This window comes from Solea solea, chromosome 16, assembly GCF_958295425.1.
Source record: "Solea solea chromosome 16, fSolSol10.1, whole genome shotgun sequence".
Classification (NCBI taxonomy): domain Eukaryota; kingdom Metazoa; phylum Chordata; class Actinopteri; order Pleuronectiformes; family Soleidae; genus Solea; species Solea solea.
The window spans coordinates 7,188,401-7,202,480 of record NC_081149.1 but is presented as its reverse complement, the minus strand read 5'-3'; the positions used below and the strand labels follow the sequence as shown (position 1 = coordinate 7,202,480).

The window sequence follows — 14,080 nt, the reverse complement described above, 5'->3', positions numbered from 1 at the left end:
CAGTCAGAGCAAATCTGCATCACTCAAGGTTCTTCCTTGAGGGATTGCTGAGAATGTTCCTTCCCTAAAGTAGGAGCAAAAGAGGTCCCAGAATTCCTACCAAGAGCTACAATTGATCCCAGTTCCTGTGCGATGGGGATATGCCAAAAAAGGGGGTACTTTTCCAAGAGCTACAAAAGCAGTGGGCGACTATCGTTAATGCTGCACTCATTTGAGTAACGTTTGTCAATCTTTGTGTCCGCTGCTGCAGTTAATATGAAACTTCCTTCTGCCAACACCACCTCTTGAAGGCATTTGATGAAGGGGACATTTGTTCACTGACAAACAGCCTAAACTATCGAGTTGAAAAAGAACTTCCTCTTTGTGGAATTCTAGTTTCTGGTTGGATAAATCGCTGTAGGTCTTAAGTCACTTAACAACAACATAAGTAAGGAACTGCCAGAATAAGCATTTCTCACAGTGTTCCTTACTGCTCGCTACACTGTCTAAAGAGTTACATAGTGCTGCTTTAACTCATGCTTTTTTTTCCCCAGTTTAAATTACTGCCTAGAAGTACATTAGAGAAAATGTGTCAAAGCCACTAAAGACCCCGAAGAAAACGCAGCAAGAATTTCCCCTAAACCGTGAATCATTTGTGTTTTCGGTCTTGTTTACTGTCTTCTTGCTGACACACACACAATCCTCAACATCTCCTGAGGCTGTAAACACCCTCTGACTGACCACTGACCAGCTTCAGGCGGCGAGACGAGCAACTGTGAGGCGGCGAGGAAGCTCATGACGAACATCTGGAACTAATAGAAAGTTTGCAGAATGCAGTGCACAGACCCACCCTCTCCCCGGAGTCCTTACAACAGTCTCCAGCTATTCACTTTCTCCTGTTCCTTTTCTATTTTCTGGGGGTTTTTTTCTGTCACATTTGCTGCAACACAACATGTGTGAGGCTTGAGGCAAACGTTTCACAATGAAGGGCAAACGCACACAAAACCTACCATGTGTTTTTGCTGGTTTCCACTGGCAGAACAGAGTGTGACACACACACACACACGCTGGTTTGCACAGCTATACTTGTAAGGAATCACCGACTTCCATTCATTTGCACAACCAAACCAAAGCCTTATCTATAACCACAACCAGTTAATGCCTAACCCTAACCAGCTGTTCACCAGACATGAGGTTCTGCCTCATTAGGACTCTATGAGGACAAAACTAACCCAGACAAGGTCAGTGTTTGTGTCCTTAATAGGTCACAAATACCAGTACACATATGTTCTTGCACAGCATATACAGTGAGGACACTCATAGACATAATGCATTCACTATCCCTTTATTCTAACATTAACCATCACAACTAAATGCCTTACCATAACCCTTAACCCTAATTCCAACCCTTAAACTAGAGCAAGTCTTAACCATAAACAGCCCTTTTAAAGGTGTGAAAGTGTGACACAAAATGTCCAGTTTCCTGTGGTTTTTAGGGCCTCACAAAGATCAATACACACACACACACACTGTGGCTGCAACTCCTGAAATTCCAGCTTTGATCAAGTTAAAGTGTAATTGTTTTTTAAAATTGTGAAAAATAACTAGAAATTTGCTTCTTTTTTTTTTACATTAACTCTTGTATATGAAGTGTATGAATATGTTCATATACATATATGTATAAACAAACCATAACCACTTAACCAGTTCCTCAGGCATGAGGTTCTGCCTCAATAGGACCAAGTTTTGGTCTCTATCAGGACTACACTGGACTATACAAGGTCAGTGTTTGTGCCTGACAAGGTCCTAAAGAGGTAACAAATACCAGCAGAGAGGACACTCTCCAACACCCTTATTCTAACCTTAACCATCACAACTAGCCCTTAACCTAATTCCAACCCTCAAACCAAGACTTAACCCAATTAACAGCCTTTATAAAGGTGTGAAAGTGTGACAAAAAATGTTCCTGTGGTTTTTAAGGTTTTTTTTGGCCCTCACAAAGATCAACGCACACACGCGCGCGCACACACACACACACACACTGTGGCTGCAACTCTGAAACTCGTGCTTTGATCAAGTTAAAATGCAATCATTGTTGAAAAATAACTAGAAATGTGCATTAACTCCTGTGTATGAAATGTATAAATATGTTGATATAAATATATTACATAAATAAAACCTGTTTGTTTTTTTCAAAAATAATGTGCATTTTTGGTGAGTAACCAAATTTATAATAATAATAAAGCCACACTTCCGAATGTCAGAAGCACTTTAAGCTGCATTACAGTGAGTATCAGCGTATTTCTAGCGGTGATAATGAAGGGTTTTCCGTTGCCTGAGCCTCCTCCAATGATGCTCTGAACAAAAAGACACGCACCAGAGGAGCGACCATGAGACTGGCAATGAAACCTCAGGAAAAAACACAACAACAACACACTGATGTGAAATTAAAATAAACAAAGGCAGAGCGAGAAGGAAGGAAAACGCGCGGTCAAAGCTGCGGGTGTTTGCGAGGATAAAGGAGCCGTTAGTTGTCGGAGAGAAGCCCGGGAGGAATGAGCAGAAAATGACCCGACGCTTCACAAAAGAAGTCACACTCACAGGAAGGCGGCTCAGCTGCAAAAATACGCTTAGAGAGAAGGAAAAAAGACCTGGCTGCAAAAAAATGTATAAATATATAAAACAAGACAAGTTTGTTTGTTTTGTTTGATGTAGATATTTTTCCCGCTGCTCTTCTTACCTGCCCTATGGAAATCCTTGCAGCCGCCTCGGCCCAGGAGCGCTCACTGACAGGGAGACAAAAACACCGCAGCCAAGATGCTCCGCGCCTCCTCCTCCCGCTGCTCTTAAAGGGCCAGCGACCACAAGGAGCTGCTGTCACCACCGAGGAGCGGCTCCATGGAGGAACCGTCACCCGAGAATCTTCAGGAACCTGCAGGACAACAACCCTTCAAGGTCTTTAAAGAGCCTGCAAAACAGGACCTTCAGGGTCTTTATAGAGACTACAAGACAGGAACCTTCAGAGTGTTTAAAGGGCCTGCGAGACAGGAACCTTCAGAGTGTTTAAAGAGACTACAAGACAGGAACCTTCCAGGCCTTTAAAGAGACTACAAAACAGGAACCTTCCAGGCCTTTAAAGAGACTACAAGACAGGAACCTTCAGAGTGTCTAAACAGCCTGCAAGACAGTAACCTTCAGGGTCTTTAAAGTTTCCCAACCCTGGTCCTCTGGGAACACTGCCCTGCATGTTTGCATGTTTAAGATGTTTCCCTGCTCCAACACAGCTGATTCAAAACATCAGCTCGATCATCAACAAGCTCTGCAGAAACCTGGTAACAAGCTGTTTATCTGAATCAGTTGACGAGCTGTTCATCTGAATCAGGTGTGTTGGAGCAGGGCAACATCTAAAACATGCAGAGCAGTGTTCCCTGAGGACCAGGGTTGGGAAACACTGTACTAGAACACTACAGAACACTGATGGTTTAAAGGGGCTGCTTTAAAGACCTTGAAGGCTCAGGTCTTGCAGGCTGAGGTCTTGCAGGCTCCTTTAAAACCGTAAAGGTTCCTGTTTGACTACCAGACAGGAACCTTAAACTTTAAGGGCCCATACGTCAGGAACTTTAAGGGTCTTTCAAGAGTCAGCAAGGCAGCAAACTTCAAGTTCTTTAAAGAGACTACGAGACAGGAACACTGATGGTTTAAAGGGGCTGCTTTAAAAACCATGAAGGTTCCTATCTTTCAGGCTCTTTTAAGAGGCAAGTTAAGAACCTTCAAGGCCTTTAAAGAGTCTGGAAGACAGGGGCCTGAATGAACTCAGTTTTGTAAAACTCCAGTGCAGGACTCAATCCTGAGCCCAGATTTTAAGGACCTGTAAAGGTTTGTGGTCCGGAAAGGGACTAAGAGGTCGACTGTTTTTTACGGTTTTCTATGGCCAAGGCCTATTTAAAAAAAATCCGGCAGCATGTGGTCGATAAGTGATCCCGATTTTTTTTTTTGGTTCACATATTTGGCCATTCCATCTCTACAATCTACATTTCATATATACAAATTACATATGAACTAAATATTAAAAACATGAGCCAGGTCAACAGAAACTAAAAGAAGTAAACCTAACAATCTTTAAAAAAATTTAGCAACATAATTGGTGGATTAATAAATGATAATCAGACAATGCTGATTATAAAAAAAACATGGCCAATATCATGGTCTACCTCCATAGCTGCTGTTAAGTGGAAAACTCAGAGTCTTCAGCTCTCTTTGGCAGAACCACCACAGGTTGCCGTGAGGTACCAAACTGTAAACGTGAAGCTCTTCACTCTGGTAAATTACATAAACATTGCAGGCAACTGCAACATGGGTCGTCCAAGTGTCACAGGAAGTTTAACTGATGGTACAGAAACGAAGGCCTGGGAGACATCTGGATCTGTTACAGACTGTAGACAAGGGAGGCAGCATCACGGATCAAAGTGTTGTGGTTGTTCCTAAGGAGAAAATGTTTCCACATGAATTAAATAATCAGTGAAACTTTCACCACATACTGTACCTGCTGTTCCTGGGAGAAAAAACATTTACAAAAACTAGGAAAACATGTACATTATCGTGTATGTAATATGCAGAATATACATCCAAGTGTATAAAACCTAAAGGCATGAAACAACATAAGATTAATGTCATATACTTACTTACTTAAGAGTGAGCCAAGGTCAATGCACATGTATGGTTATCTTTTCAGTTTTTTCTTCTGTGTACTTACATTTTCATTACATATTCACAAAAATGCTTCAAAAGACTAGAACATTTGGCTAAAAAATAACAGTAAAAACAAGAAAATGAGCATTAAACTCAACATTATCATGTTACAACAGGATAAAACCACTATTAATGCGCACACACTGAAGAAATAACAGTACTTTTACTCGTATTATGTCTCACAGTGGCTGAAATTAGCAATTAGACGACTCTTGTGTGTTTAGTCTTCAGCTCTGTAGCCTCACAAACAAAAGCCGACCAGAGGCGTAGGAAGAGAAATTTAATAGAATGCAGTAAAAAAAAAAAAAAAAGATAAGAAAAAAGAAGTGTAAAATAAATACAAAAAATGTGTTCCATCTAATTGGTAAAAAAAAAACAATTTCCAGCTTCATAAAATAACAAAAGCTCAGATATTTTAGTCGGTACAGTGTTCATAATGTGCTGCAGTTCTTAGTACTACAATAGTGCAATATAACATAACAGTAGTTGGAATATAAATCTTACACAGCCGTGATGTGTCGGACATTTGGAATGCTTTGTGACAGACGTTTGGACGCTGTCGTCTTAAAACTACACAGAAAAAAATGTACATAGTTATTCCTTTTACATCGTAAGTCGGAACTGGGAGTGACATCACCTCGGAGTCAATACCACACAGATAAAAATGGAACTACTACTATGTGTGTGACTGATTTACTGTAACCTTCCCGGAATCCCTATTTGGTTGCCGAATTTGCTCCAAGTTTTCGAATAGGAAATCCGAGTTCCGACTACAAACAGAATTCATCACCGCCTGCTGTAGAGGGACGGTCAGGAGACGGACAGTCTCATTGAAGGCAGTGCTTCTGTGATAATCATCTGATGTGACAGCAGTGCATTACAAGAGAATTTCACAGTTTAAAAAAAACATTTAAACATCCGTTTCCTATCTTTCTCTCCCTCCCACCCACCCACTCACTCACTAATGCTTTCCTCTAATGCTGTCTGTCTCCCACCGTGCTAGGACGGAGAACTGAGTGTGGACACAGGCCCCCCCCCCCCTCCTTTCTATAATGAAGTCTTATAGCGGGAGGTGGGAAGGTATACTGTATATGTGAGGAGTCGAGGAGGAAGGAATGTCATGAAAGTTATTTGGTCTGTTGGTAACTTAAGAGAAAACTGCCTGGGAATATTTCTGGCAGTTCGGAACGCACGATATGGGCCGATATTGGCTTTTAAAATCAGTTAATCTGCCAAGTTCCCCCAACGTGACTAATAATTAACAGTAGCCTGAATAGCCTACTACCTCTGGTAATCTGGTGCCCTGTACATATACAATTTCTTTATATTTATTCATTTCTGTATGCAAAATAATGTGTTATTTCACTACAAAAGTGACTAAATGACAGGGAAAACGTATAAAAGCACTCCCGATACAGCGGATAACAGCAAAAAGTCCAATATCGTGCATTCCCTGCTGGCGGTGAAATAAAACAATAAGGCCACCGCATGAACAATCGCTGCGGGGGATTTGGACGCAGCAGGTTTGTTTGGCAGCTCTCATTGCTGTAAAAAAACTTTTTAAAGTTTAAAACCAGTCCAGGTTCAGAGAGTCCACTTTGGTCGTCAGAGCCACAGTTCCAGGTGACCGTGTTTACAGAGCAGATAACCTTCCAGCATAAACAGCTGAGGGTCTGCACCTACAGAGGTGTGAGAGTGGTGGTGATGGGGGAAAGAAGTGTCAAGTGTGTGTGTGGGGATTATAGCATGGGTGGCCACAAGGAGGGTAAGGGGGGGGTAGACAGTTGGTGTGCAGATCAGATGGGGGAGGGGATGGTACTAATTTCTAAAGCTTGTTATTGGGATGTTTCCCAGTTTTCTATCTCCTCATCAGTCGACTTTCCGCAGACTGGACCGACTATAGGAGTTCCTGAAAAACAGAGAAGCAAGACAAGACGGTCAAGAATCAGATTTAAGTCGTTTGGTTTATTTTGCTGAATAAAAGTCTCTGAAAATCTGCAAAATTACATGAGGTGCAGTGAATGTGTAGCTAATTTAAAGGCTGCACTAACTAGTGATTTATCAATTCGAGTGTTTTCTGAGTTTTTAACTTCTTAAATGTGAATATTTTCTGGTTTTCTTTGCTCCATATAAGAAAGAAATAATTAAAACTGTAGACAAAACATTTGAGCACATCTTCATTTCAAGGTTTGGGAAATGGAACAACATTTTTGATTAAATCGGGAAAATAAATGACAGAACAATCATTAGTTGCAGCCCAAGCTAAATTTGTCACTTTAAAAATGTCGCGCCTGGTCTACATGACTGTGAATCGTTTTTAATGGAAATATTCTCCTCTACTTTTTGTAAAAATTCATCATCCAGATGAAAAAAGGCTATGGTTTTGACCGTGTTCCAGATTTGTGTTTCAAGTTTCCTGTGACAGTTGCACAATTTGTAAACATGGCAGTAAAAAAAGAATTAAAAAAGAAAAGAAAGAAGAGCCTGTGTTTACCCGACCCTTTCTTAAACCATAACCAGAACCTTTCAAGTGTAAAATCATTCTGGGGTGTGGTTTCCATTCTCCGCCATCTTAACTTTTCTTAAAGAGAAACTCGTCAATATTCAGACACGAGCAGAGCATCGACTCACTGTTGCCGAATCGTCAGTGTCACTCACGCACAAACACACACACACACACAGACAGACGACAACAGACACTCAAATGATGTTCAATGAGCCATCAAACACTGTAACACACACACGTCATTTCTGTTGATCATTACACAAAGCAACACTGGTGTAATCATGTAATAACAAACCTCTGATGTCATTGCTTCATGTTTACATGGATACACAGAAACAAAAGTTAAAAAAAAAAAAAAAAAATCTGTGCTTTTGTGATACCAAAATCACAAGTTTAAGTTTATTTAACAAAACACCTGTTATGGTCAATAACGTCTTATTTGGTGTCCCACCACAGGCCGACATGAATGTCACCTTTAAAATAGCAAGAAACAGACTTTTATTTATGTTAAAATTAAACTGTAATAGTTGGAGTAGGACTTTCAATACGCATTTTCCTTGGTGCTGAATCACTGCTGTCACAGGTCCTGTTGACAGCATTATTATGAAATGTGAGACACAATTAAAAACACAGGCTGATGCCACAGGCAGACAAATAAAAACAAATAAACACGACGATGGTTTCCACAGACAAAGAGATTCTTCAAGAAACGCCCTTTTTCTCTTTCTGTAGTGCTCTTTTTCATCTTTTTTAAAAAAAAACAACAAAAAACATTTATATACTGTGTATATATACGTATACTGTTCACTTAACTTTTTAAAATTTTGTATGCTTGTTATGCACCAATGACACCAGAACAAATTCCTTGTATGTGCAAATCGTACTTGGCAATAAAGCTCTTCTGATTCTGATTCTGATTTATTTTATTAATCAACGTAAGAACATATGAGAAACATGACAGTGAGTGGTGATAAATGAAGTGTATCTATTCAGATCTATTCAGGCACAGATGGCATGAATCTATGACCTGCAGTGAAGTAAAGTCTGGTTTTATGTTTCTCTTGTGTTGGTTTGATGGGGTCTGAGAAGCAGCATGATCTCATGTTGTGTGTCTCTATGTGTGTAGGCGTGTGCATGTGTGTGTGTGTGTTTCGTGTCTCAAGTTACCGTTGTGTTTGTGTCGTCTGAGCTGGCAGGGATCTGTATAGCTGGGGGATCTTGCGGTTGATGAGAGGACCCAGAGCTTCTTTCAGCTTATTGTAGTTCCTCTCCAGCTCTCGGTGGTACTCCTTCTGATCTGGACCAATCAGAGTCTTGTTCTTCCGCAGGGCATCCTCACACCTGCCAGAGAAAAGAGCAGAGGAGACGCCAGGAGTTGGGATTTGTTTTTATGAGTTACACAGCGGTCTGGGTCTGGGCTGTGGGAGTGTGTCATCACCTCTTAGTGAAGTCTTTAAAGCAGAGGCGCAGTTTGTTGTGATGTCGAAACAGCTTTGGGTCATTAGGAATGTCGGAAAGAAAGACCTGCGCCACCTCCAGGGGGCCCTGCAGGGAGACAACCTGTTACATATCTGCTGAGGAATGTCAGCCACCGCTTACAACAGTGACTCAAACTTTTAACCCCGCTCTCCTGGGATTACTGCTACAGGAGGAGGTGAGAGAAGTGCTAATGAAGAGAGACCTGGTTGACAGTGGTGCCCACGCAGCCCTGCAGCACCATCTGCAGCATCTTAGAGTCGGCAGGGTCTTGGGTTGTGGCGAAGGCGAGCTCCTGAGTTTTCTTCTGCATGTCCTCAATGGCCACTTCCATGGGGACGAGAATGATCTGGAGAGCAAAACAAGACAGAAGGAGGAAAAAGTCTAAGCATAAAACTTTCCATAATCCCAAACTGTAACTGTAATCCCCAGGTGTAGCCTGTAACTTATATCATTTCATTATTTAAACATTTTCAATTGTTTTATCCTTTTCTCTGTTTTCTCCCCCGCTCTTATTTTTTAACCTACTTATTTAATCGTTGTTTTTTTTGTCCTATCCTTTTACTGTGTCTTTCTCTTTATGCACTGCCCTCAATTATTTTTCTCTCTTTTCTCACATACGCCTGCTCCCGGTCTCTTTCCTCCGTCTCTGAACCTGTTGCTCCTTCACTCTCTCTCCCCCCTTTTGCTCCCCCCCCCCCCCAAGTCTTCTATGTCCCCAATTTGTCTCCTTTACCCCAACCGGAACCTGCCCTGCCTTATTGATTTTAAGTTTAATTTGACTGTGAAGCACTTTGTAACATTGTTAACAAAAGTATAATGCTGCAACCTTCATTTGAAAACAATCTCTGTCAAGCAACACTATCAGACCTGACTGAGGGAGTGTTTGTATGTGTGCAGCAGCAGAGCAGGGGCGTTTAACTGCATTTTCACAGGCCAAACACGACATGACAGAATGAAAAGAAGTCTAGTCTTTTTCAACAAGAGGACCCACCTCCTCCTTGTGGATAACATTGATGCGTGTCTTGATGTATGGAAAAGCGTGAGACGTCGTCAGGATGGATTTGCGCTTGTACTGCTCGTGCAGGTCGCCGTGGGCTCGGCCATCCAGCGTGAAGGGTGTACAGTACATGAAGGTACGCAGGTTGTAGTTCTTGTCGAAGTAAGTTATTCTCTCCTTTAGCTCGTACGTGTCAAAGTACGGCTCCACGTAGGTGATCTGGAGGTAGGCCTTAAAAAGAAACAGAAACACATCAGTACAATTATAATTATTATTATTATCATCATTATTATTATTTGTTTTTTAAATAAGTTCTCTAATGTCATGAGATAAATATGTAAAAATCACCTTGTTGGGATCCAGTTTGCTTTTGTCCACTGGGTTGGAGTCCTTGATGATTGCAACCACCTCGTCCCTAAACCTCTCCGAGTAGAACTCCTGAGATCCAAAACAGACTCATCTTTAGAACACACACGTTTCTCATAATACGCTTGCTGTCAAAACTTTTTTAGAACGCAGGCGAGTTCACGTGCCTCAAGTCTGTGGGAGATCTCGGCTAATTTGGTGATTGATGGCTCCTTGTACACAAACTCTTGTTCGTCCAGGTCTCCGAAGCGCGAGCCGTAGAAACCGACGCGGAAGTAAGTCCCAAACATTCTCTGAAAAAAACGCTGAAGAAAGGATGTAAAGATTAGATGAACGGTGAAAGAAATAAGTAATAAGTGAAGAAATAATAACCATTTAAATCATCTGTGGCATAGAACCTGACTCATACATTTCCTTTAGACTGACTATTTCAAAATAAAAGTGGCTGTGTTTCACTTGTTAAAGGCTTTTAATGTGAAGTTGTGAAACTGAAATGTTTTTTTTTTTTAAACAGGAGAAAAAATGGATAATATTTAAAAATGGATATTTCACATTCTGTCCTTAGAGGCTAAAGAATTTACCCAGTGATTAAATTATTAATTTCAAGATTCTGTCATTGGTTTACAAGGCACTTGATGTTTGTAATCTGTGACCCAGAAAAGCCCCTTAGATTATTTTTGTTCCTCACTTATAGCAGTTTCACCAAGCAAAACAAAAGTACCTACACTTCAAGTCACTGGCTTTTTTATGTTGTGTTTTACAATGCTATGGTTTATATATAGAACTCTATATTATTTTACTACAGTTTCAGTCTACAGTTCATTGGTGTGTTTTCACTGTTGATTTTTTGTTCTGGTACGCACTTGTCATTAAATACAAAAGTAAATGTCACCATTACCTGTAAAGCACTGTGAATTTAAGTTGATTTGTATAAAATAACCTATATAAATAGTTATTTTTGAGAGAGAAGAACAATTTCTTTTAAGGAAAAAAGGAAAATAAAAAAAAACATATAGTTAGGCTGAATAGCAGTTTTCTCTCAGTGGTAGGGTGTGAGAAGGGAAAATGGAAACAGTTTGGCCAAAAGTGGCACAACACATCTTTGTCAAAAAGTTAAAGAAAGTTTTGTGTCACTCACCCGTTACATGTCATTCATGATGGGGGGGGGAGAAAAGAAAGAGCAGTGGGGGAACAAGGAAATCATTGTGAATACAAATTAAAAAGGGATAAGCTTTATCTTGAAGGTTGAGGTTAAAATGGTGACAAATAAATGCACTTGTTACCTCCCATCCTGAACTCTGGAAAACAAGGGAGAACAGAGAGAATTTAGAGCCTTTTCTCATCAACTTTAACAGCACAGTTAATTGCTGATGATTTCAACATCACGCTGTTCACTCACTTGGTTGCAGACTTTGTTAAAGGCATCCTGCAGTTTTCCGTGGACAGTCGCCAGCTTTTTGAAGTCTCTGTTGGCTTCATGGATGGGCACCAGAATCTTGTACACTTCGTTTATGGCCTCGAACATGGCAGCCTGGGGTCGCGGCACAAAGAAAAGCCAGTTCTACACAAACAGCTCGATCAAATAACCCCACCCCCCCCAGTTGGAGAATGTGAGTCGTACCATGTGAAATGACGCAGCTGCTTGTTCCAGGAGGCCCACCAGGCCCGATTCACTGAAATACTTCCCAGCACAAATCCCCTCCTCCTCTGGAGACAGGACATCGTCGGATACAGCCGACTCCTCTAGGACGTTGGATGAAATATTCTGCAGGGATAATGAGAAATAAAATCTGAATTCAAGTTCCTGTGTGTAATATTTTGGAGGCAGACATTGAATTTACTACCCATAGGTTTGCTGTATATGTGTATAATCACTTCAAAATAACAACTTGCTTGCACTGTCAGGTTTCTACAGCAGCTCATTGGGACAGAACGAGCCAGATGGTGCATTTAAAAAAAAAAATGCAAATCAAGAACAACAATCCTTCTGGCACATGATAGCAACCATAGTTCTTCCATTACTTTATGAAAAGGAGTGAGGAGCAGATACAATTTTAGTGTAAATGTGACTAATTCGGACACAGTGGATCTTTAATTTAAGGTTCCGGAAAAACATGACTAATTCTGCCGAGTTCCAGTTATTGTATTTTACCATTAAGTGTTAAGTGCTGTAACAACTCAGTGATTAGCAGCCACACAACTAAATAAAAACAGGGGCCACATGGTGGAGCACGTGGTTGGCAGTTGTCTCACAGCAAGACAATTAACTTTCTGCATGGAGGTCGTATGTTCTCCCCTGTGTTTGCCTGGGTTTTCTCTGGGGACCCTGGTTTCCTTCCAGTCCAAAAACACGCAGAGATTAATTAGACACTCTAAATTGCCTACAGATTCAGAAAACTTTATTTAGCCCTTTGGAGCAATTGCTTTCAGCATCTTAAACGTATATCTTCTGGTTTCTTTGCTTTTCTATGAGAGTAAACGATAAGGATAAAGGTTAATGAAAATTCATTGTTATTTGTAGCCTACAGCTAGGTTACTACAACACGACATAACCATAAAAACACAACCAGACTATGAAGGTGGGTGCTGGCTGAGACTCTTGGTGACCAGAATGTTGTGTGCACACCCATATGTAAACATATTAAAGAGAAAAACAGAATAATTACCATCAACACAAGTTACAGTAAAATCAGTCAACGTGCACTGACCTGAAACGTGACACAGCCGATTGGCAGGTAGCGGCAATCCTCCAGCATGTTGAGGTACTCTGCCACCAGGGCGGCGCTGTGGACCAGACAGTGGGCAGCCTCAGCGTGGTTCCCTCTCTCTGAGTGTTTTCCTGCCATATTCTGAAGCCACGTGAGGCGCAGGTCTGGCGAGTTCTGGTAGCCCTTTGCAATCCTGAGGTTAGAAATGAGAGAACACTTTAGGTTTTTGATGAAAAAAAACTTTATTTGTATAAGTTAGTATCACAGTTTCAGTGGTGTCACTGTACCTGTACATGAGGTCAATGAGCATCTCTGGATCCTGCTGATGCTCTTTCATCTTCACAGTGTCAGTAAGAATCATGTGTAGATTGAAAACCAGATCCTGGACCTGCAGTTTTGAAACATTAGTAAAGTCCAGCAGCTCCACACCTGGACTACGTACAGACAATGTGACGGCAGCTGCGTACCTGCTCAGGGAAAGGCGTGTCACGCAGCTCCAAGTCCTCCTCGGCATATGTTAAGATCGTCTTGAGCGAGTGACGGAGATGCTCCTCGTTGAAGTTCTGAGACATTCCCACCAGTGACGACAGAGACATGGTGACCTGCATCTTCACTCGAGCAAAGTTCTGTTGAGACAAGCAAGGAAATAAAAATATAAACGTGTCCCCCAACTATGCAAGAACATCAAAAAGAAAAGGCGTCTGAACTCACGTTTCCGATCTCAAAGTTCTGCCTCATGAGCAGGTACAGAGAGGCAGAGGCGTGACTTCTGACAGAGCCGACGCTGCTGCTGCAGTGACGAAGGAGACGCAGACACAGGTCTGCACAAAGCTCAGTGTCCTCTTCAAACAGCATTTCTGGGAACTACACACAAAAACACATACAATGAAGTTACAGGAGTGGCACCCAGTGGGGTCTTTCTGCTGTAGCTATCTGTATTAAAGTCCAGCTTGTGTTTTCACAGATGGTCTTCCTCCATCACATAGTTGTAATGAATGGTTATTTTTTGAGTTATTGTTGTCCTTCTATTATTTCCAGACAGTCTGAGTCAGATCATTCTTGTTTAAACTCTGGCATCAATAAGGCTTTTCCCCCCAGAGAACTGCTGCTTATTTGACATTTTCCCTCTTTCACTAACCATTCTTGTGAAAATACCAGTATATTCAGACAATCAGAGTCACTTAAATCCCCTTTCTTCCTCATCCTGATGCTCAGTTTGAACTTCAGCAGGTCGTCTTGACCATGTCTAAATTCAATGATTGCTGATAAGCTATTTGATACATTAAATATTTATTA

At 41.2% G+C, this 14,080-nt stretch overlaps 2 protein-coding genes across 9 annotated transcripts in view; both read right to left on the bottom strand.

Moving 5' to 3' along the window:
- Window positions 1–2,825, bottom strand: part of kank2 (KN motif and ankyrin repeat domains 2) — a 29,870-nt gene extending 27,045 nt beyond the window's left edge. For 2 of the 3 annotated variants that reach the window (XM_058653840.1, XM_058653842.1), the window contains exon 1: window positions 2,720–2,825. The gene's annotated coding sequence lies outside the window, so the exon portion shown is untranslated. The remainder of the gene's footprint in view (window positions 1–2,719) is intronic. The other variant, XM_058653841.1, reaches the window with a different exon arrangement.
- Window positions 2,826–4,682: 1,857 nt separating this feature from the next.
- LOC131475293 (dedicator of cytokinesis protein 7-like) overlaps window positions 4,683–14,080 on the bottom strand; it is a 42,273-nt gene continuing 32,875 nt past the window's right edge. For 3 of the 6 annotated variants that reach the window (XM_058653266.1, XM_058653268.1, XM_058653270.1), the window contains 14 exons: window positions 13,496–13,648; window positions 13,252–13,410; window positions 13,072–13,172; window positions 12,785–12,977; window positions 11,698–11,841; window positions 11,476–11,607; window positions 11,360–11,374; window positions 10,244–10,381; window positions 10,059–10,148; window positions 9,705–9,941; window positions 8,916–9,059; window positions 8,673–8,779; window positions 8,402–8,575; window positions 4,683–6,637 (listed from right to left, as the gene is read on the bottom strand). In XM_058653266.1, the coding sequence (XP_058509249.1) occupies window positions 6,598–6,637; window positions 8,402–8,575; window positions 8,673–8,779; window positions 8,916–9,059; window positions 9,705–9,941; window positions 10,059–10,148; window positions 10,244–10,381; window positions 11,360–11,374; window positions 11,476–11,607; window positions 11,698–11,841; window positions 12,785–12,977; window positions 13,072–13,172; window positions 13,252–13,410; window positions 13,496–13,648 (1,827 nt within the window). In that variant the 3' untranslated portion in view covers window positions 4,683–6,597. The remainder of the gene's footprint in view (window positions 6,638–8,401; window positions 8,576–8,672; window positions 8,780–8,915; window positions 9,060–9,704; window positions 9,942–10,058; window positions 10,149–10,243; window positions 10,382–11,359; window positions 11,375–11,475; window positions 11,608–11,697; window positions 11,842–12,784; window positions 12,978–13,071; window positions 13,173–13,251; window positions 13,411–13,495; window positions 13,649–14,080) is intronic. The other 3 variants (XM_058653267.1, XM_058653269.1, XM_058653271.1) reach the window with 1 other exon arrangement.